Below are 24,515 nucleotides of genomic sequence, written 5' to 3'. Positions count from 1 at the left end.
TGTCCACACTGTCTTTCCGGCATAATGTCAAGGCGGGAGGCTGTAGAGAGGATGACCAGGGTTGCCATAAGTGGGTTAGTGTTATCTCCTACCTCCCGCACTGACAAATGGCTCAATCTGGTGATTCCTGTGGTAGTGCTTAAATTGTCGCCAAGGGTGAGGTGTAAACTCAGGGCTGATCTGTTAAGCAAGCGGGTGTGTTCTGTAACTGCCGGGACCTGCGACCCTCCTCCAAAGTCGGTCACTCTGTCAACGTCGGCCACCTCTCTGAACATGTAGTTGGGTGATGAAATTTCTTTCAGGTATGTCATGTACCCCAGAGTGTTCTCTTGAAGCTGTACTGTGGTAACATAATGAGGAGACAAAGCCATGGGTATGTCATCCCATGTGCGAGTGGTGCCAGAGTGTGATGTCTTCTATGTTGCTATTCCAGCCGGTATAATTAGCTCAAGACAGCAGTCCAACACATCCATTAACTTGCTGAGCTTAGAGCTCAATGGTAGCTTGTCAGATGAGACCTCTGCATTTTCCGGAGGCTTGGATGTAGTTCTATCACAAACCCTGTTACAGTGTACAGAGTCAGTGCACTTGTCCGAATTTTCCAACTGCGGCATGAGAGTAGACAATATTAATATGAGGTCCCCTTTCAGATCCTGATAATGCCTTTCCAATAGTCTTTGGGTGCGTTGTTCCCATGAATTTAGTGCTTCCATGTCAGTATAGCCATATGGGTAGCGTCTGATGACTCCACGTGGGGAGCTTCAAAGTAGAAAGCAACTATACCTTCCCAAATGACACCACTCCAGGCTCTGTAATGGCAGGACAGATGGGATTTTGCTTCTAATGTAAGGTAGAATCAATTAAAGCTCTTAATATATAGGTGAAGCCATAGAATTGAATCTAAAAGCCCGGAGCTTCATGAAAACACGTCTGGCTGCCTCTGTAGTTGGCTCCGCCCCCCACTTTGCTTAGAGTTTTATCCTAGGGAGTCTTTTGTATTCAGTGACCGGTCACTAGGGCAGCATGACACACCTTGCTTAGAGTTTTATCCTAAGGAGTCTTTTGTATTCAGTGACCGGTCACTAGGGCAGCATGACACACCTTGCTTAGAGTTTTATTCTAGGGAGACTTTTGTATTCAGTGACCGGTTACTAGGGTAGCATGACACACCTTGCTTAAAGTTTTTATCCTTGGGGGTCTTTTGTTTTCAGTGACCGGTCGCTAGGGCAGCATGAAACACTTTGCTTAGAGTTTTATTCTAGGGAGTCTTTTGTATTCAGTTACCGGTCACTAGGGCAGCATGACACACCTTGCTTAGAGTTTTATTCTAGGGATTCTTTTGTATTCAGTGACCAGTCACTAGGGCAGCATGACACACCTTTCTTAGAGTTTTTATCCTAGGGGGTCTTTTGTATTCAGTGACCGGCCACTAGGGCAGCATGACACACCTTGCTTAGAGTTTTTTCCTAGGGAGTCTTTTGTATTCAGTGACTGGTCACTAGGGCAACATGACACACCTTGCTTAGAGTTTTATTCTAGAGAGTCTTTTGTATTCAGTGAACGGTCACTAGGGCAGCATGAAACACTTTGCTTAGAGTTTTATTCTAGGGAGTCTTTTGTATTCAGTTACCGGTCACTAGGGCAGCATGACACACCTTGCTTAGAGTTTTTTCCTAGGGAGTCTTTTGTATTCAGTGACCAGTCACTAGGGCAGCATGACACACCTTGCTTAGAGTTTTATTCTAGAGAGTCTTTTGTATTCAGTGAACGGTCACTAGGGCAGCATGACACACCTTGCTTAGAGTTTTATTCTAGGGAGTCTTTTGTATTCAGTGACCGGTCACTAGGGCAGCATGACACACCTTGCTTAGAGTTTTTATCCTAGGGAGTCTTTTGTATTCAGTGACCAGTCAATAGGGCAGCATGACACACCTTGCTTAGAGTTTTATTCTAGAGAGTCTTTTGTATTCAGTGACCGGTCACTAGGGCAGCATGACACACCTTGCTTAGAGTTTTATTCTAGGGAGTCTTTTGTATTCAGTGAGCGGTCACTAGGGCAGCATGACACACCTTGCTTAGAGTTTTATCCTAGAGAGTCTTTTGTATTCAGTGACCGGTCACTAGGGCAGCATGACGCACCTTGCTTAGAGTTTTATTCTAGGGAGTCTTTTGTATTCAGTGACCGGTCACTAGGGCAGCATGACACACCTTGCTTAGAGTTTTTATCCTAGGGAGTCTTTTGTATTCAGTGACTGGTCACTAGGGCAGCATGACACACCTTGCTTAGAGTTTTATTCTAGGGAGTCTTTTGTATTCAGTGACCAGTCACTAGGGCAACATGACACACCTTGCTTAGAGTTTTATTCTAGGGAGTCTTTTGTATTCAGTTACTGTTCACTAGGGCAGCATGACACACCTTGCTTAGAGTTTTTATCCTAGGGAGTTTTTTGTATTCAGTGACCGGTCACTAGGGCAGCATGACACACCTTGCCTAGAGTTATATCCTAGGGAGTTTTTTGTATTCAGTTACTGGTCACTAGGGCAGCATGACACACCTTGCTTAGAGTTTTATTGAAGTTCAGTCGTCGGACGTCAAATGAAGAGGATGCTCCGCGTCGAATGACTTGAAGATGGACCCGCTAGAAGATGCCGATGAAGAAGATGGATGAAGATAGAAGATGCCGTCTGGATGAAGACTTCTGCCCGTCTGGAGGACCACTTCTTCCCGTTTGGATGAAGACTTCTGCCCGTCAGGAGGTCCACTTCTGCCCAGTTGGGTGAAGACGTCTCCCAGTAGGGTGATCTTCAGGGTTAGTGTTAGTTTTTTTAAGGGGGGATTGGGTGGGTTTTAGACTAGGGTTGGTTGTGTGGGTGGTGGGTTTTTTTGTTGGGGGGGAATGTACTTTTTTTTACAGGTAAAAGAGCTGATTACTTTGGGGCAATGCCCCGCAAAAGGCCCTTTTAAGGGCTATTTGTAATTTAGTGTAGGTTAGGGCTTTTTTATTTTGGGGGGCTTTTTTATTTTGTTAGGGGGATTAGATTAGGTGTAATTAGTTTAAAAATATTGTATTTTTTTATTATTTTCTGTAATTTAGTGGGGGGGGTTGTACTTTAGATATTTTTTTTAATTGTAATTAATTGTATTTAATTTAGGTAATTAATTTATTTGTAGTGTAGTGTTAGGTGTAATTGTAACTTAGGTTAGGTTTTATTTTACAGGTAAATTTGTCTTTATTTTAACTAGGTAGTTATTAAATAGTTAATAACTATTTAATAACTATTCTACCTAATTAAAATAAATACAAAGTTGCCTGTAAAATAAAAATAAACCCTAAGCTAGATACAATATAACTATTAGTTATATTGTAGCTAGTTTACGGCTAGATTTAGAGTTTGGCGGTAGCCGTGAAAACCAGCGTTAGAGGCTCCTAACGCTGGTTTTAGGCTACCGCCGGTATTTGGAGTCAGTCAGGAAAGGGTCTAACGCTCACTTTTCAGCCGCGACTTTTCCATACCGCAGATCCCCTTACGTCAATTGCGTATCCTATCTTTTCAATGGGATCTTTCTAACTCCGGTATTTAGAGTCGTGTCTGAAGTGAGCGTTAGAATTCTAACGACAAAACTCCAGCCGCAGAAAAAAGTCAGTAGTTAAGAGCTTTCTGGGCTAACGCCGGTTCATAAAGCTCTTAACTACTGTGCTCTAAAGTACACTAACACCCATAAACTACCTATGTACCCCTAAACCGAGGTCCCCCCACATCGCCGCCACTCGATTAAATTTTTTTAACCCCTAATCTGCCGACCGCCACCTACGTTATACTTATGTACCCCTAATCTGCTGCCCCTAACACCGCCAACCCCTATATTATATTTATTAACCCCTAACCTGCCCCCCACAACGTCGCCGCCAGCTAACTACAATAATTAAACCCCTAATCTGCCGACCGACACCTACGTTATACTTATGTACCCCTAATCTGCTGCCCCTAACACCGTCGACCCCTATATTATATTTATTAACCCCTAATCTGCCCCCCTCAAAGTCGCCTCTACCTGCCTACACTTATTAACCCCAAATCTGCCGAGCGGACCGCACCGCTACTATAATACAGTTATTAACCCCTAATCCGCCTCACTCCCGCCTCAATAACCCTATAATAAATAGTATTAACCCCTAATCTGCCCTCCCTAACATCGCCGACACCTAATTTAAATTATTAACCCCTAATCTGCCGACCGAATCTTGCCGCTACTGTAATAAATGGATTAACCCCTAAAGCTAAGTCTAACCCTAACCCTAACACCCCCCCTAAATTAAATATAATTTAAATCTAACGAAATAAATTAACTCTTATTAAATAAATTATTCCTATTTAAAGCTAAATACTTAACTGTAAAATAAACCCTAATATAGCTACAATATAAATTATAATTATATTATAGCTATTTTAGGATTTATATTTATTTTACAGGTAACTTTGTATTTATTTTAACCAGGTACAATAACTATTAAATAGTTAAGAACTATTTAATAGCTAAAATAGTTAAAATAATTACAAAATTACCTGTAAAATAAATCCTAACCTAAGTTACAATTAAACCTAACACTAGGCTATCAATAAATTAATTAAATACAATACCTACAATTATCTACAATTAAACCTAACACTACACTATCAATAAATGAATTAAATACAATATATACAAATAAATACAATTAAATAAACTAACTAAAGTACAAAAAAAATAAAAAAGAACTAAGTTACAAAAAATAAAAAAATATTTACAAACATTAGAAAAATATTACAACAATTTTAAACTAACTACACCTACTCTAAGCCCCCTAATAAAATAACAAAGCCCCCCAAAATAAAAAAATGCCCTACCCTATTCTAAATTACAAAAGTTCAAAGCTCTTTTACCTTACCAGCCCTGAACAGGGCCCTTTGCGGGGCATGCCCCAAGAAATTCAGCTCTTTTGCCTGTAAAAAAACACATACAATACCCCCCCCAACATTATAACCCACCATCCACATACCCCTAATCTAACCCAAACCCCCCTTAAATAAACCTAACACTAAGCCCCTGAAAATCTTCCTACCTTATCTTCACCTCACCGGGTATCACCGATGCGTCATGGCTCCAAAATCTTCATCCAAGCCCAAGCGGGGGCTAGACATCCATCATCCGACGGCTGAAGAAGTCCAGAAGAGGGTCCAAAGTCTTCATCCTATCCGGGAAGAAGAGTAGATCTGGACCGGCAACCATCTTCTTCCAAGCGGCATCTTCTATCTTCATCCTATGACGACCGGCTCCATCGTGAAGACCTCCAGCGCGGACCCATCTTCTTCCGACGACGTCCAACTGAAGAATGACGGTTCCTTTAAGGGACGTCATCCAAGATGGCGTCCCTCGGATTCCGATTGGCTGATAGTATTCTATCAGCCAATCGGAATTAAGGTAGAAAAATTCTGATTGGCTGATGGAATCAGCCAATCAGAATCAAGTTCAATCCGATTGGCTGATCCGATGAGCCAATCAGATTGAGCTCGCATTCTATTGGCTGTTCCGATCAGCCAATAGAATGCGAGCTCAATCTGATTGGCTGATCGGATCAGCCAATCGGATTGAACTTGATTCTGACTGGCTGATTCCATCAGCCAATCAGAATTTTCCTACCTTAATTCCGATTGGCTGATAGAATCCTATCAGCCAATCGGAATTCGAGGGACGCCATCTTGGATGACGTCCCTTAAAGGAGCCTTCATTCGTCGGTAGTCCGTCGGGCCAGCAGGATGTTCCGAGTTGGAGGTCTGCAAGATGGATCTGGAAGAAAGAAGATTGAAGATGCCGTTGATTGAAGACTTCAGCCGGATCATGGACCTCTTCAGCTCCTGCTTGGATGAAGACTTCAGCCGGATCATGGACATCTTCAGCCCCCCGCTTGGGCTTGGATCAAGACATCGGAGGAGCTCTTCTGGATCGATCGGTGAACCTGGTATGGTGAAGATAAGGTAGGAAGATCTTCAGGGGCTTAGTGTTAGGTTTATTTAAGGGGGGTTTGGGTTAGATTAGGGGTATGTGGGTGGTGGGTTGTAATGTTGGGGGGGGTATTGTATGTGTTTTTTTTACAGGCAAAAGAGCTGAATTCTTTGGGGCATGCCCCGCAAAGGGCCCTGTTCAGGGCTGGTAAGGTAAAAGAGCTTTGAACTTTAGTAATTTAGAATAGGGTAGGGCATTTTTTTATTTTGGGGGGCTTTGTTATTTTATTAGGGGGCTTAGAGTAGGTGTAATTAGTTTAAAAATTTTGTAATATTTTTCTGATGTTTGTAAATATTTTTTTATTTTTTGTAGCTTAATTCTTTTTTATTTTTTGTACTTTAGTTAGTTTATTTAATTGTATTTATTTGTAGATATTGTATTTAATTAATTTATTGATAGTGTAGTGTTAGGTTTAATTGTAGATAATTGTAGATATTGTATTTAATTAATTTATTGATAGTGTAGTGTTAGGTTTAATTGTAACTTAGGTTAGGATTTATTTTACAGGTAATTTTGTAATTATTTTAACTATTTTAGCTATTGTACCTGGTTAAAATAAATACAAAGTTACCTGTAAAATAAATATAAATCCTAAAATAGCTATAATATAAATATAATTTATATTTTAGCTATATTAGGATTTATTTTACAGGTAAGTATTTAGCTTTAAATAGGAATAATTTATTTAATAATAGTTAATTAATTTCGTTAGATTTAAATTATATTTAACTTAGGGGGGTGTTAGTGTTAGGGTTAGACTTAGCTTTAGGGGTTAATACATTTATTAGAATAGCGGTGAGCTCCAGTCGGCAGATTAGGGGTTAATGTTTGAAGTTAGGTGTCGGCGATGTTAGGGAGGGCAGATTAGGGGTTCATACTATTTATTATAAGGTTAGTGAGGCGGATTAGGGGTTAATAACTTTATTATAATAGCGGTGCGTCCGCTCGGCAGATTAGGGGTTAATGTTTGAAGTTAGGTGTCGGCGATGTTAGGGAGGGCAGATTAGGGGTTAATACTATTTATTATAGGGTTAGTGAGGCGGATAAGGGGTTAATAACGTTATTATAATAGCGGTGCGGTCCGCTCGGCAGATTAGGGGTTAATAAGTATAGGCAGGTGGAGGCGACGTTGTGGGGGGCAGATTAGGGGTTAATAAATATAATATAGGGGTCGGCGATGTTAGGGCAGCAGATTAGGGGTACATAGGGATAATGTAGGTGGCGGGGGTGTACGGAGCGGCAGATTAGGGGTTAAAAATAATATGCAGGGGTCAGCGATAGCGGGGGCGGCAGATTAGGGGTTAATAAGTGTAAGGTTAGGGGTGTTTAGACTCGGGGTACATGTTAGAGTGTTAGGTGCAGACGTAGGAAGTGTTTCCCCATAGGAAACAATGGGGCTGCGTTAGGAGCTGAACGCGGCTTTTTTGCAGGTGTTAGGTTTTTTTTCAGCTCAAACAGCCCCATTGTTTTCTATGGGGGAATCGTGCACGAGCACGTTTTTGAAGCTGGCCGCGTCCGTAAGCAACTCTGGTATCGAGAGTTGCAGTGGCGTTAAATATGCCTGTACGCTCCCTTTTTGGAGCCTAACGCAGCCATTCTGTGAACTCTCAATACCAGAGGTATTTAAAAGGTGCGTCCAGAAAAAAGCCAGCGTTAGCTACGCGGGTCGTTACCGACAAAACTCTAAATCTAGGCCTTAGGGTTTATTCTATAGGTAAGTATTTAGTTTTAAATAGGAATAATTTAGTGAATTGTAGTAATTTTATTTAGATTTATTTAAATTATATTTAAGTTAGGGGGTGTTAGGGTTAGGGTTAGACTTAGCTTTAGGGGTTAATCCATTTATTACAGTAGCGGCAAGATTCGGTCGGCAGATTAGGGGTTAATAATTTAAATTAGGTTAGGATTTATTTTACAGGTAATTTTGTAATTATTTTAACTATTTTAGCTATTGTACCTGGTTAAAATAAATACAAAGTTACCTGTAAAATAAATATAAATCCTAAAATAGCTATAATATAAATATAATTTATATTGTAGCTATATTAGGATTTATTTTACAGGTAAGTATTTAGCTTTAAATAGGAATAATTTATTTAATAATAGTTAATTAATTTCGTTAGATTTAAATTATATTTAACTTAGGGGGGTGTTAGTGTTAGGGTTAGACTTAGCTTTAGGGGTTAATACATTTATTAGAATAGCGGTGAGCTCCAGTCGGCAGATTAGGGGTTAATGTTTGAAGTTAGGTGTCGGCGATGTTAGGGAGGGCAGATTAGGGGTTCATACTATTTATTATAAGGTTAGTGAGGCGGATTAGGGGTTAATAACTTTATTATAATAGCGGTGCGTCCGCTCGGCAGATTAGGGGTTAATGTTTGAAGTTAGGTGTCGGCGATGTTAGGGAGGGCAGATTAGGGGTTAATACTATTTATTATAGGGTTAGTGAGGCGGATAAGGGGTTAATAACGTTATTATAATAGCGGTGCGGTCCGCTCGGCAGATTAGGGGTTAATAAGTATAGGCAGGTGGAGGCGACGTTGTGGGGGGCAGATTAGGGGTTAATAAATATAATATAGGGGTCGGCGATGTTAGGGCAGCAGATTAGGGGTACATAGGGATAATGTAGGTGGCGGGGGTGTACGGAGCGGCAGATTAGGGGTTAAAAATAATATGCAGGGGTCAGCGATAGCGGGGGCGGCAGATTAGGGGTTAATAAGTGTAAGGTTAGGGGTGTTTAGACTCGGGGTACATGTTAGAGTGTTAGGTGCAGACGTAGGAAGTGTTTCCCCATAGGAAACAATGGGGCTGCGTTAGGAGCTGAACGCGGCTTTTTTGCAGGTGTTAGGTTTTTTTTCAGCTCAAACAGCCCCATTGTTTTCTATGGGGGAATCGTGCACGAGCACGTTTTTGAAGCTGGCCGCGTCCGTAAGCAACTCTGGTATCGAGAGTTGCAGTGGCGTTAAATATGCCTGTACGCTCCCTTTTTGGAGCCTAACGCAGCCATTCTGTGAACTCTCAATACCAGAGGTATTTAAAAGGTGCGTCCAGAAAAAAGCCAGCGTTAGCTACGCGGGTCGTTACCGACAAAACTCTAAATCTAGGCCTTAGGGTTTATTCTATAGGTAAGTATTTAGTTTTAAATAGGAATAATTTAGTGAATTGTAGTAATTTTATTTAGATTTATTTAAATTATATTTAAGTTAGGGGGTGTTAGGGTTAGGGTTAGACTTAGGTTTAGGGGTTAATAACTTTATTATAGTGGCAGCAACGTTGGGGGCGGCAGATTAGGGGTTAGTAAATGTAAGTAGGTTGCAGCGACATTGGGGGTGGCAGAGTAGGGGTTAATAAATAAAATGTAGGTGTCTGCGATGTTGGGGGCGGCAGATTAGGGGTTCATAAGTATAATGTAGGTGGCAGCGGTGTCCGGAGCAGCAGATTAGGGGTTAATAATATAATGCAGGTGTCGGCGATGTCGGGGCGACAGATTAGGGGTTAATAAGTGTAATATTAGGGGTGTTTAGACTTGGGGTTCATGTTAGGGTGTTAGGTGTAGACATAAATGTATTTTCCCCATAGGAATCAATGGGGCTGCGTTAGAAGCTGGACGCTGCATTTTTGCAGGTGTTAGGTTTTTTTTCAGCCAGCTCTCCCCCATTGATTCCTATGGGGAAATTGTGCACAAGCACGTTTTACCAGCTCACCGCTAATGTAAGCAGCGCTGGTATTGAGGTGAGATGTGGAGCTAAATCATGACTGAGTTAAACATTGGCAACATGGGAACACCCAATATGTCTCAGAGTGAGAATCTGGAGGAGAGACATGAGGATATCCTTACCTTTACGGACGAGGATGCAGAGGCCATTAGATTTGGGTCTATTGAAGAACAACAGACAGAGGAGTCGTGTCAGTCCCTATACAATACCCTGGCAAAACTCAAGCAACATGAGATAGATTTGAATTTACATGGAATATATCTATCTGATTATCATAAAAAGAGACTACTGCCACGAGGCTTCAGAGTTAAGAACATTCCCACTATTGGAAGATCAAATGCCGAATTTTGCACCAACTGGTGCAAGATTCTCAATAAATGTTCATTTGACCTCATGCTCCTTGTGATCAGAGAAGCCGGACGACTGCTTAAAGAAGTTAGAACTGAAATCCAGATGTTTGAATCTGAACAACTAAACAGATTAAGAGTGGTTAATTCCGTTGACTGGATTGACAAACTAACACAACAAATTAAGCTATATAAACAAGAACTTATTGCTTTTAAAAATCGGAAACTCCAAACAGTTAATCAGGATTACACGTATAAAAGTGTGTACCGCTGGATGTTATCACCTGATGAAAGGAAGAACTTCAGGCCAAGACGTGAAAGAAGATTCATGAAAAAAAGCATCAATACGGTAGATACCAGCTCGGGCGATAGCTCAGACCCAGAAGTTGCAACAGATAGTGGGGATTCTACATATCGAGGCATCACCACCAGATCCAGAGGTGCAAACAGAGGACAGCAGTGGGATGGGATGAGGGGAGCAAGTGGTACCAGTACCTCATATACAACATCTCACACCCCCTCGGTTTGTTTTTTAGGACGAGGCACAGGCCACATACGAGGAGGGGGGGGGGGCATGTCACGCCGCCCCCGATCCAGAGGAGATGAATAACAACGTATTCAATATTAGCTCAAGACCCTTGTCACAATCTGAAATTTCTCTATTGAACAAGGGATTATCCTATGTCCCTACAACTAAGATGAATTCATTCAATACATATATTGACTAGGGATGGGCGAATGTTTCACAACATTCGAAAAATGGCACGAATTTTAACACATTCGTTCGTTCGAATCGAATTTCGAATGTTTACATAACATTCTAACATTCGATTTTCGAATGTTCGGTTTCGAATTTTACGATTACATTCGAAAATATTCTTTTCGAAAAAATCAAATTTAGATTGTAATAGTATTTCTAATGCTTTTTCTTTAAATGTAATATTCAAATTATGCAATATTCAAATTCGAAAAATTTGAATTTAGATTGTAATAATATTTCTAATGCTTTTTCTTTAAATGTAATATTCGAATTATGCAATACGTGTATTCGAATTCGAAAAATTCGAATTTAGATTGTAATAGTATTTCTAATGCTTTTTCTTTAAATGTAATATTCGAATTATGCAATATTCGAATTCGAAAAATTTGAATTTATATTCGAATTCGAAAAATTCGAATTTATATGTTTGTAATAGTATTTCTAATGTTTTCTTTAAATGTAATATTCGAATTATGCAGTATTCTATATGGAAACATTCGAAATGATATATTTGTATCTATTATGTATCAATTTACTAGATTCCTGCCCTACCACATGAACTATTGAACTTCTGAATAGTATTTGTTAAATAGAATGTTAAATTCGAAATTTCGAATGTGGACATTCGATATAATTATAAACATTCGAATTCGAAAGTGACATTCGAAAACTGTAAATAACATTCGATTTTCAAATTTTTAAGAATATTCGTTCTTATCGACATTCGGATTTAGAATTTGAATTTCGGTAATAACATTCGTTCTACATTCGAAATTCGAAAATTTACACATTCGCCCATCCCTAATATTGACATTAAAAAATTTGGGAGAAACTTGAGACTCAAAGAATTTTTCAAGACTGACAACAATGAGGTAACACGTTTTCGAACCCCTGGGACATTTGGTCCAAAGTCACAGAATCCATCCATCACTACATACACAAATTATCTGACCCAAGTTTCCAAAAACACCCCCAAAAAGAGGAGGGTTGACAACCTTACTAAGGATGAAAGACGGGCGCTTAAGATACTGGCTGAGGATACGACCATAGTGATATGCCCAGCAGATAAGGGTGGTGCTGTGGTCATGATGGACTTACAACAGTATAGATCGGAGCTTTTGGGACAGATAACAGACAAAAAGACCTATAGGATCCTACAAAATGATCCAACTCACCAATTGAAGAGATTCATTGATCAAAAACTTGGAAGATGGTGCGACATGGAATTAATTACCAAACAGGAATATCAATTTCTCAAGAGGGATTTTCCTATAACACCAATTATCTATACGCTACCAAAAATACATAAGGATCCCATACACCCCCAGGAAGACCTATCGTCTCTGTGAGAGGATCACTCCTACAACCACTAGCAGAGTTTTTGGATTTTCATCTACAGCCTATGGTTAAAAGAATGAAATCATATACACAAGATTCCAATGCCTTTATTCGATCCATCACTCAACTGAGGGATATACAACCAACTGATCTATTTGTGACGATGGACGTGTGCAGTTTGTACACGGTAATTCCCCATAAGTTGGGGATTGCAGCAGTTGTCAACCACTTGAGAACGAGTCCATATGTGGGGCCTCCAGAGGAAGTTCTGGTGGACCTTCTCAAGATATGTCTGGAGAACAACTTCTTCCGTTTTGAAAACACTTTTTACTTACAAACAGAAGGGACTGCAATGGGGTCAAATATGGCCCTGTCATTGGCTAATCTCTTTATGACTGAGTACGAATCCATACAAATGAAGGTCTATGAAACTGAAGCCATCATGTTCTATTGTCGTTATATAGATGACGTATTTCTGATATGGCGAGATGGAGAACATTCCCTTGACAACTGGATCCACACCCTGAATGGGATGGATAGCACAATCAAATTTCAACACATTGTCAATATTGCTACAGTGGATTTTCTTGATGTCAGAGTATTCAAAACCCCAAATGGACTGGGCACCACATTGTTCCAGAAGAAAACTGACCGCAACACGTTATTGCATGCTAAAAGTTTCCACCAACCAGCACTAATTCGTAATATTCCCAAAGCACAATACCAACGGGTAATAAGGAACAACACTGACGAGGACCTAATGTGGACACAGATGTCAGAAATGACACAAAGGTTCATCCAGCGAGGTTATAACAAGAAGAGTCTTTGGGAACAACAAGAACTAGCCCTCTTATCTCAGGATGAGCAGAGAATTCAGAACATCAAAGCAAATCCCCAACTCACGTTTGTCACCACATATAATCCAGACCAATATCAGATTGCACAAGCAGTGAAGGATGAATGGAAAATACTCCAAAGTGACCCCACACTGCCATTTGCTGAATGGGCTGCACCACAATTGGCGTATCGTAGAGGCAGGAGTTTGAGGGATCTGCTAGTAAAAACTGACATCCCTTTGAAAAACGAAAAACAAGCATGGCTAAAGAAGAAAGTGGGTTGCTACAAATGCATCAGTTGCGTCACCTGCAACAGCATGCACACAGGCACGACATTCCAACACCCTGATTGTCGCAAGAGATTCCAGATTAAATTCTTTCTCACGTGCACAACCCAGTTCATTGTATATTTGCTGAATTGCCCCTGCGGGAAATTCTATACTGGCAAGACGACTGACAATGCCAGAGGGAGGATGGCGAATCATCGCTCTAACATCAGATCGGCGATAAATACAGGAAAGGCAGAACATCCGGTGGCTCGTCACTTCCTTGAAGCGGGGCCCACTGTCAGTGACTTACGATTCAGAATCATTGACCATGTGCCAGTCCTAAGAAGAGGAGGAAACAGAGCTAAGATACTCCTCAGAAAAGAAGCACGTTGGATACACGAACTTTGCACATTGGCCCCGAGAGGCTTAAACATACAGACGGGATGGCAGAACTTTCTATAAATATAATATTGTCTATGAGAGTTCATTGATCCACTAAGTGAGAGTCCGTGAATCCATTATATGTAGATATACGAATATGACAGAGAGTCCATGCTTCTACCTCCTGCCCTTGAGATAGGTTTGATTCTACTTTAGCAATATTTGAATATGATTATATGAGGTGTTCTCTGTTCTTTTCTATTATTACTTAGTTTTCAGTTGGAAGTCATATGAGGTGTGTTATGTTTTTAACGTGTTTTTAATCCTATTTTGTAATACTTCACATCACTTGTCACACATACACACTGTTTGTGGTTAATTGTGATCTATATGCCCCCAAGACCTGTTCTATCTGATCTGGTAATGTGACTTTGGTAGCATTATCACTTTTGTTATATAGGATAGGGTTAGACGTTACTTTTTGCCATGGGAAAACACATTCCCTGTGCTCCATATTATTTCATGTGGAGGTTGTGGTTTAGTAAGGTACACATAGATTATTATTCGATCTGGGAATGTGACTTTGGTAGCATTATTATTTTTGTTGCATAAATGTTACTTTTTGCCATGGAAAACACATCCCCCAAAAAAGCTCAATATTACTACATGTGGAGGTTGTGGTTGATTATTATTATTTTTATAGGTAAGAGGAACCGATATTGTGGCCAGGTAGGCTACTAATATGGGTAGTACTTAACTTTGGTGATCAATTTTTGTGATAATACCATGTAATGTCTTCATGGGTTGCTACTGATGTCTGTATGCAGTTTGTAGTACTTAACTTTGGTGATCCTAACATGTAATGTCTTCATGGGTTGCTGCTGATGTCTGTATGCAGTTTGTAGTACTTAACTTTGGTGATCCTAACATGTAATGTCTTCATGGGTTGCTGCTGATGTCTGTATGCAGTTTGTAGTACTTAACTTTGGTGATCCTACCATGTAATGTCTTCATGGGTTGCTGTTGATGTCTGTATGCAGTTTGATTTTATTTTTATTTTTAGGTTCACAACACTTATAATTGTCTATTATATTTTGAATAGTCTCATGATTTTGGACAAAAGTATTGATTGTTTAATATAAACAATTTAGACTGACGGAAGATGGGGTATGATGTTTTCAATATAAATATTTTGATTTATCAGTGTATTTAGTTGTTGGGTATTTTGGCTGAATTAGTTTATCCAGTAGTGTGTTTATTCAGATGTAGCTATGGCAACCCTTCAACAATATAAGTGTGGCTAATCAAAGATTTAGTTATGGCATCCTGATAATGTTCTATTTGTGAACATGCTTGCACTCTTATAGTTATGTGTAATTTTCGTTTTTATTTATTTTTTGATTTATTCTATTTTGGTCGATAGGTGGCCGTGGCAACCTTATGTTACAAGTTGATATGGGTTTGAGTGTTTGCGAGGATCGCCAATAATCCACTGGAATGGATGGTAGCATATTGGGAATGTAGATTGTCGTCTGCATTTGATTTGTGTTGTGACATAGCGGCCAACAAGGGAGTTGGTGTGCTGAGATTGATGTATGTTTGCATTTAGTGAGCGGCATTGGCAAATCACCATGCAGTTACTATTATCATAGTTTTACGTTATGGGAGTGAATCGGCAACAAACTAATACCCCTGTATGATCAGCTTTTCAATCTCTTGAAAATAGACACATTGTCTAGACATAGTAACACACAGCCGCATTGAGTGTTTCATTGGTTTGTATGCACACGTCGCCATGGTAACCTCTCGATCAGCGGTTGAGAGCTGTAGTGATCTGTCTGAGTTGTTATGATGTTGAGCCATTTTTGACATCGGCGGTCACATCATGCCAGATTGACACTGGCTCCTACTTCATGAGGTTTTAATAGTGATTATACCACAATATATTTGGTGGGACTAATACTTGTTAACTATGTCCGTAATGTCAATATAGGCGTTACTATGAGAGGAGTCTTATTCTCCAATGAAACACCAGAGGCGTGGTGTATCCCATCCTATCAGGGTATTTGTTTACATATACATGAATGAACGATCGTTACGAATTTTTGTTATGCACATGATCAGGTCTATTTCTGGGGGCTATTAGTTTCACTCGGACCTCACATATTTATATTTGTATATGATTATATTTGCACACACTTATATTATGTATAAGAATATATATTTCACAATGTTCTAACCAGCAATTCACCAATTACATATGCTTATGCTGGTTTTGCACACGGCTCATTTTGATTGGCAGTTCACCTAGGGGAGTGTTTTGTGGGCTTATAAAAGTTCTGTTTTTTCACTTGTTGTTTGTCAGAGGAAGGGATGCTGCTGGTCCCGAAACGTCACAATAAAACTTTGATTTACACTGATGTCCACAGTCCAGTGAGTGCTTTTTCGATTTCTGATATATATATATATATATATATATATATATATATATATATATAATAGTCTGACAGGTACAGCTGTGATTATAAAGTAGAGTATGAAGTGCTGTATATATATATATATATATATATATATATATATATATTTTTATATATATATAATAGTCTGACAGGTACAGCTGTGTTTATAAAGTATGAGTATGTAGTGCTGTATATATATATATATATATATATATATATATATATATATATATATATATATATATAATAGTCTGACAGGTACAGCTGTGGTTATAAAGTATAAAGTAGAGTATGAAGTGCTGTGTATGTGTATATATATATATATATATATATATATATATATATATATATATATATATATATATTTATATATATAATAGTCTGACAGGTACAGCTGTGGTTATAAAGTCTAAAGTAGAGTATGAAGTGCTGTGTATGTATATATATATATATATATATATATATATATATATATATATACATAAATAAAAGTCTGACAGGTACATCTGTGGTTATAAAGTATAAAGTAGAGTATGAAGTGCTGAAGTGCTGTGTATGTATATATATATATATATATATATATATATATATATATATATATATATATATATATATATATATATATATATATATATATATATATATAGTCTGACAGGTACCTCTGTGGTTATAAAGTAGAGTATGAAGTGCTGTGTATGTATATATATATATATATACACATAAATAAAAGTCTGAGAGGTACAGCTGTGGTTATAAAGTATAAAGTATGAAGCGCTGTATATATGAACTTGAAGACTTAGGTATGGGAGTCTAACAGCTATGATGACTGTGGTTACAATTTGCTTATGTTAAAATATTTTAGATGAAAATGATCAAGTTGAATAATTTGTGCACATATCCTCTTTAGGTACAGATTGCTGTCTGGTGCATAGCGGAATCTTACTTATTTCTAACAGTGGTCATTCCCATGTACGTACAGGTAAGTGAAATCCTAAGCCTGAGGAGCACAAGCTAAATTGTGACAGAGTAATATTACTATTTGTATTATGTTGTGATATATGGTCAGTACATTTACACTCTCTTCACTTTCCCACTGATTAATTCAACCCTACAATTTATCTTCTATAGGGAAATTATTTCTAGCACATCATGTGTAACGTTACTTCTATCTCTCTATCTCTTTTCTATAGCATTTGATCATATTGAATCCATTTCAAAGGATTTGGGATTTTTTTACAAGTTTGGTAAGTATTGCTTTACGTGTTAGTGTAAGTGATAACACGCTTACATCTTGACATCCCAGTGAAATATCCACCTTGATTCTGAATAATAAGACTTTAGAAGTTCTGTCAGTTGTTTTAGAGAAAATTATTAGGATTTTTTTTACAGAATATCACAACTGTATTTAAAAAAAATTGGAACTATTCACATGACCATTACACAAACTGTGGGGTATCCATGCAATAAAGCTGGACTAACTATAGGATAGATTACGTTTGGGGCGTTATTTATTGCTTTTGCTCTCGCGTTAACTCCCCTAGAAGTAAGTTTTTTGCACACATCCGGTAGAGCTCGTATAACTAGTTGAAGGTAAAAAGTTTATTCCACACGCTAAAACTCAACACACGCAAAAAGCCAATCTTTGAATATCACATTAATGTATTCCCCATACACATAAATGGAGCACAAAAAGTTGAAAAACCCCTCTAACAAGTCGTTCAAATCCGATCGCTTTTTCTCAAGTGCGTTAATCTGTTGTGAAATATGAATATTTCCCATTCCACTGTTCTTCACATAGCAGAATATGTTCTATTTATTTTTAAAAACATATTTCTGTGTGTGTATATATATATATATATATATATATATATATATATATATATATATATATATATATATATATATATATATGTTAAAAAAATTGGAAAGAGTTAAACCAACAGCAAGAGGCAATACAAATTGTATTCCCTCCACCGGAGGCTCAAAAGTACACCCTTATCTTGCACAAACTATTGATGGTCATTTTAATAAAATTAGTGAGAACACCATAAACAATTGCATTAAACACACCATTTTATAATATAGCAGATACATAATTGCTTATCAAAATGATTTCAATATCAGCATCAAAAAAAAAATAAATATGATAATATAAGCCACCTAAGCGGTATCACAAAAACCACACAAAATTCAGAGCAGAAAATAAAGGGTACCCTTTAAGGAAAGATTATTATTATAACCATAGGGAGGTCCCTTAAATAATGTGCACCAGAGTTGGGTTGCATAAACCCACAGAATTATTACAACATTAGTAAACTGTACATCCACAGGTGTCGAGGAAGATCCGTAATGCATTTGGAAACCCAGTTAATAAGCAAGCAGGTAAGGTAACGTTTTAAGCAGTCTCCCCCTAACTGTTATCTCAGTCCAATGCAAGGAAGAAGCTAATATTTAGGCAGGGTAGCAGCTGTCAGCACATATCATTCTCACCATGTGTCATAAACTGACGATCAGTTTGTCCGTAGTTGTCCGTGACTGGGGCTGAATATGTGACTTTCCCTCCTGATGTCTTCCCATCTAGCTCCGTAACACAGTTGGCAGAGGGGGGCCGGTTGCTAATAGACAAACCTTATGCTTACCCGTTATGTTCCAAGTGGGTACTAATTGCTGCAATAGCGAGTCCTCTGTGAAATCACCTGGATCCTTTGTAGGCAGATTATCCGGTGTCTGCTGAGAAAGAAGTGTAGCTGCCTTGCTACGTACGTTTCACCCCTAAAGGCACCGGGCTTCTTCCGGCTACGTCTGATGGCGTCACTACAGATCAACGCCCTTTTTGATCAGTGAGACTCCGTCTTCTTTTCCCAGGTGAATTCAAAAATAGAAATATTTTATATACAAAATTATATACATTATACAGCTTGTGGCTATATGTGGCTTATCCCAGTTTTTACCAATTGTTATTTTAACAATCAACCAATTTGACATATGATAACACTGTGTGATGGCAGAACAAAATACAATCTATTTCTCCAACTTTTAATAAATTCTTTGGAGTATTTATTACAAACTATTCAATGTGGTCACAATAATATACTTTATTCTTAGTATATATTAAGTTATTTGCAAGGGAGAAATTATTTATTAGCACCCTAAAAAAAGGAGCAAAATTCAGTTCCTCATTCATTCCATTCGGTTTTAGAGAACCTAAGTTTAATATCCACTTGCATTCCTTTTGTAATAGTTTATCCAGGTTACCACCTCTTTCATTCAATTGCACTCATTCCAGGCCTCTAAATTGTAAACTTTCGTCATCACTGTTGTGATGGAAATGAAAGTGTCTAGCTACACTGCTTGCTTTTATGTATTTATTTTTATGTCCCTTTTATGTTTCTTTATCCTATCTCTCAACTCACAATAGGTTTTTCCTATGTAATATTGGGGGCAATTGCACTGAAGCATATATACAACCCCTGCTGTCTTACATGTATATGTCCTCTTACTCTATGTATTTTTCCTGTAGTGTCGCAGAACATATTACCCCTTAACAGATTATTACAGACGGAGCATTTTGTGCATCTGAAATTGTCATCTCTTGTTTTATATTTATTAAGCCATATTTGGCTATCTGAGTCTTTGAACAGGCTGCTTACCAGTCTTTCCTTTAGATTAGGTGCTCACCTAGGTGTAAGGTTTGGTCTCACCCCAACCATTTTCTCTATTGATTTATCTAGAGTTAAAACGTGCCAATGTCTTCTTAGAATGGAAGCCACACTCCCCCATTGTTCAATAAAAGTACTAATAAATCTGATTACATTATCATCTTCACTTACTTTTGGATTATAGTAGGCTATTACGGTCACTATCTCATGCTTTGCAAAAGGTTTGCTTCAAAATTTTATGGGGATATCCTCTCTCTTTAAACCTTGACTCAAGGGCTTTAGCTTCCATTTTGAAACTCTCCAAGTTAGTACAATTCCTACGGTGCCTTAAATATTGTACCAGGGGGATATTTTTTAATAAATCAGGTGGATGATGGCTATCAGCATGGTGTATTGTATTTCCAGCTGTACTTTTCCGAAATGTTTCTGTTACAATTTCAGTGTCACTTTTTTTGATTTTCAAGTCTAAAAAGGCTATTTCACTTTTACTCCAAGAGTAAGTAAACTTTAAATTAAAGTCATTCTTATTTAGTGCCAAGTGTTCTACAGTCCCTTCCCAGAACATTACAATATCATCAATAAATCTGAGCCATAGACTAATATGGCCCAGATCGAGGTTGGATGCATCTAGTACAATGTCACGTTCCCAGCCTCCTAGGTACAAACAGGCATAAGTAGGGGCAGAGCAAGTGCCCATTGCTGTACCCAAAATTTGTTCATAATATTTTTGTTGAAACACAAAAGAAATTATGGTTCAAAATGAATCTTAGTAACTCCAATACAAAATTTGTGTGTTTTTTTATATTTCACTCCTCTTTCATTGAGAAATCTTTTTTATCTGACTTACCTTTCTCATGAGGGATTGAAGAGTAGAGCTGTTCTACATCAATAGTCACCATAATAGTGTCCTTATTAACATAAGTCCCATTTAATTTTTTGAGCACATCTAATGTATCTTGAATATAAGAGGGTAAAGAGCTCAGAAAGGGTCGTAGACAATAGTCCACATATTCAGAAATATTTTCAGTTAGTGAGTTAATACCTGGTACAGGAACTACCATTTTATGTATTTTTGGAATTGTATAAAATGTCACAGTTATGGGAAATTTCTTATTTAAATAGTCAAATTTGTTTTTGTTTATTAACCCTTCATCGTGACCAAATTTTTAAATTTTAACAAGTTCCAATTTATATTCCTCAATAGGGTTATGTTTCAGGCGTTTATAATGGATTTTATCACCAAGCTGTTTATTGCATTCCTTTACATAATCCTTAGTATTCTGAATTACTATATTGCCACCCTTGTCCGATGACTATTGATGTGTATTTTTTCAGCTCTGGGAAGGGACTTTAGAACACTTGGCAGACTTTATGGACAGACTAAATAAGAATGACTTTAATTTAACGTTTACTTACTCTTGGTGTAAAAGTGAAATATCCTTTTTAGACTTGAAAATCAAAAAAAGTGACACTGACATTGTAACAGAAACATTTCGGAAAAGTACAGCTGGAAATACAATACTCCATGCTGATAGCGATCATCCACCTCATTTATTAAAAAATAAATATCCCCCAGGGACAATATTTAAGGCACCGTAGGAATTGTACTAACATGGACAGTTTCAAAATGGGAGCTAAATCCCTTGAGTCAAGGTTTAAAGAGAGAGGGTATCCTCATAAAATTTTGAAGCAAGCCTTTTGCAAAGCACGGGATAGTGACCGTAATAGCCTACTCTATAATCCAAAAGTAAATGAAGATGATAATGTAATCAGATTTATTAGTACTTTTTTTTTTTTTTTAAAGGAAAAATTGTTTATTTCTGTTTAAAACATACATGTGTCAAAAAAAAATACGATGATCATTTGCAAAACAAAGATTAAAGGCTTAGACCTCGTATTAAATATAGAGTCCATACATATCTCAGATAAGTGAGTCCATAAGGAGTTCAATAGAGTCCAAACTGTAGAACCCCTTTGAAAGATGAACCAGTAAAGTTCCCAACATTGAGGGCCTTGCATTTTCACAATTTTTCCTTCTTTTTTGTAACAAAATAACCAAAGTAAACTAGTAACAATAAACATTGAACAGTTATAATTTCCATGTGTGTCCATTAATTCTTGGTCGACGCAAACATGTAACCGTGTGTTTTCATCTAAACAAATACATCTGGTATCAACGCAATATGACATTAAGGAGTATTAACATCTAAGCCTGGAGTGTGAAAGTCTGTGACAACCCATAGAACACAACGTCGTCTTAGGAAAGTAGAAGGATTCATCTTGAGTAGTCTGTATGTAGTTGATTAGTATATAAAAAGGAGTCAATATTGTTCTGTAATTGGTATTAAAAATGGTAAGTCTCTATTCCAAGCTTTGGTAATGTTGGTAAATCGGTTTCAATTGGTGTAGTCAATAGTTTATAGGTACGAGAAATTGTGTGAAAGTTAGAAGAGGAAGAACTGCACAGTATCTCAAATTGTGTTAATTGCCTATTTAGGTGGGATTTATGTGAGGACTGAAAGTAGTGGCTAAGTTGGAGGTACCGAAACCACATACCAAAAAATCCATTGCCCAAGGATTCAATGGAATGTCTAGGTAGTAAATTACCACCTTCTATCAATACATAGGCTGGTAACAGAAGATGAATGTCTTTGGTACCTGTGGGGGTGAAAGTGAGTCACGGTGGAAAGTTATTCTGTAGTATAGGTGTCAGTGGGGAGGGTATTGAGAACAAATTATGGTGTGTTTTAACTATATCTATCCATGTATTAAAAGTCTCATGTATGATTGGGTTATTAAGGTATTTGGTCTTGGATCGATATATATCAGTCCAACACATAGAGCCCAATTGGATACAACCGGAGAGTTCATGCTCAAGTTTAACCCATTGTTTATCATGATGCTCTACAAACTAGCACCAATCTATAATTCTTGAAAGAAATACAGTGTTTCTGTAGTCCCTTATGTTTGGGACCCCTAAGCCTCCTTGGGTGGTGTTTCTGTATAGGGTTGATTTGGCAATTCTTGGTGGTTTGGCTTTCCAAATATAAGCATTAATGATTGATTGGAGTTTTGGGATCATGGATTTTGGGAGGGAGATGACTGACTTCTCATAATTTATAGAAAAATTAGACAAGTCTCCATAGTCCTTGAGAATTGAGTGAGCCGCCTTGAGGGATCTTACAGGATTTGTGAGCGTCATAAGGAGGTCATCTGCAAATAGGGCCAGTTTGTACACTGAAGTTTTGATTTTAATAACTTCCACTAAATTTGAGGAGCATAAAATAGCAGCCATAACTTCCATAGACAAAACAAATAGCAAGGGAGAAAGAGGGCAACCTTGACGGGTACCATTTCGGATTGGGAAGGGATCTGACAAGAGGCCATTGACCTTGATTTTGGCTGTAGGGACAGTATATAGTGCAGTAATTTTAGATATAAAATCTTTTGGTAAGCCAAATTTGTGTAAGGTGCATGTCAAAAACGTTCAATCCAACCGATCAAACACCATTTCGGCATCTGTAGAGATAAAAAGGGTTGGAATATTCTGTCTATATGAATATTGAAGTAAGTGTAATGCCTTAACTGTATTGTCCTTGGCTTCTCTTTGCAGGACAAACCCTGTTTGGTCATTGTGAAACAGATATGGAAGTGATAAATTCAGTCGATTGGCCAGGATCTTGGAATAGAGCTTGAGATCTACATTCAGCAAAGATATAGGTCTAAAGTTTGATGGTGTATCTGTTGGTTTACCCGGCTTGGGCAGGACTGTAATAAGTGCCTCCAGCATGCTTGGTGGGAATGGATGTACTGGGCCTATGGAATTGAAGAGTTGTAAAAGGTGAGGAAAGAGAATTGGTTTATAAGTTTTGTAATAGAGATTACTAAAGCCATCCGGCCCAGGGCTTTTACCATTCTTAAGTGACTGAATAGCGATGTCTAGCTCCTGAGGAGTGATGGCTTGGCTTAGGAGCTGGAGGTGTTCAGAATGGACTTGTGGAAGTTGAAGTTGGTCTAAATATTTTTTGCATTTTTGAGCGTGTTCCTCAATAGGACGGGAAGGACATAGATTATAAAGTTTATTATAATAATTACGAAACTCATTGGCTATTATTTTAGAGTTTTTGTTTTTTGAGGATGCATTAACCTTTAAGGACTTTACATAGGCAGAGGACTGCTTACTTTTGAGAGCTATAGCCAAGAGTTTTCCTGATTTGTTCCCTTGTGTAAAGTATTTTTGGAGCAAGAGAAAGGCAATATTTTGAGCTTTAATATCTAGGAGGTCAATAAGTTGGAGTCTAGCTGCGTTTAACTTATTTAAAATATCTAAGTCTGTGGGGTGACATTTGTGAGTGTAGTCTAGTTTGTTTATTTCTTGTGAGAGCGTGAGATATTTCTGTTTGGTTTGTTTGTTTTTAATGGCCTTATGCTTAATTAATATCCTTCTGATGACACATTTATGTGCTTCCCACGTAATAATCGGGTTAGATACACTAGAGGAGTTGATATTAAAGTATTCCTGAAGGTCTTTTTCTATTTCTGAAGATATTAAGGAGTCTGACAACAGCAATTCATCAAGCCTCCATAGAAAAGGACGTATTGGTATCGAGGGCCAGAGAAAGGAGCAACTAACAGCTGAGTGGTCTGTCCAACTAGTAGGAATAATACGAGAATGGCATAGATTTAATAAGGATAGGTTGTCGGCCA

General features: G+C 37.9%; 1 protein-coding gene across 2 annotated transcripts in view; it reads left to right on the top strand.

Moving 5' to 3' along the window:
* Positions 1 to 24,515, top strand: part of LOC128642111 (uncharacterized) — a 167,134-nt gene that overhangs the window by 23,075 nt on the left and 119,544 nt on the right. For both annotated transcript variants that reach the window (XM_053694778.1, XM_053694777.1), the window contains exons 3-4: positions 17,057 to 17,128; positions 17,340 to 17,393. In XM_053694778.1, the coding sequence (XP_053550753.1) occupies positions 17,057 to 17,128; positions 17,340 to 17,393 (126 nt within the window). The remainder of the gene's footprint in view (positions 1 to 17,056; positions 17,129 to 17,339; positions 17,394 to 24,515) is intronic.

Source organism: Bombina bombina, chromosome 11 (genome assembly GCF_027579735.1).
Source record: "Bombina bombina isolate aBomBom1 chromosome 11, aBomBom1.pri, whole genome shotgun sequence".
Classification (NCBI taxonomy): Eukaryota; Metazoa; Chordata; class Amphibia; order Anura; family Bombinatoridae; genus Bombina; species Bombina bombina.
The sequence above is the reverse complement of the archived record's forward strand: the minus strand, read 5'-3'. Positions and strand labels throughout refer to the sequence as shown.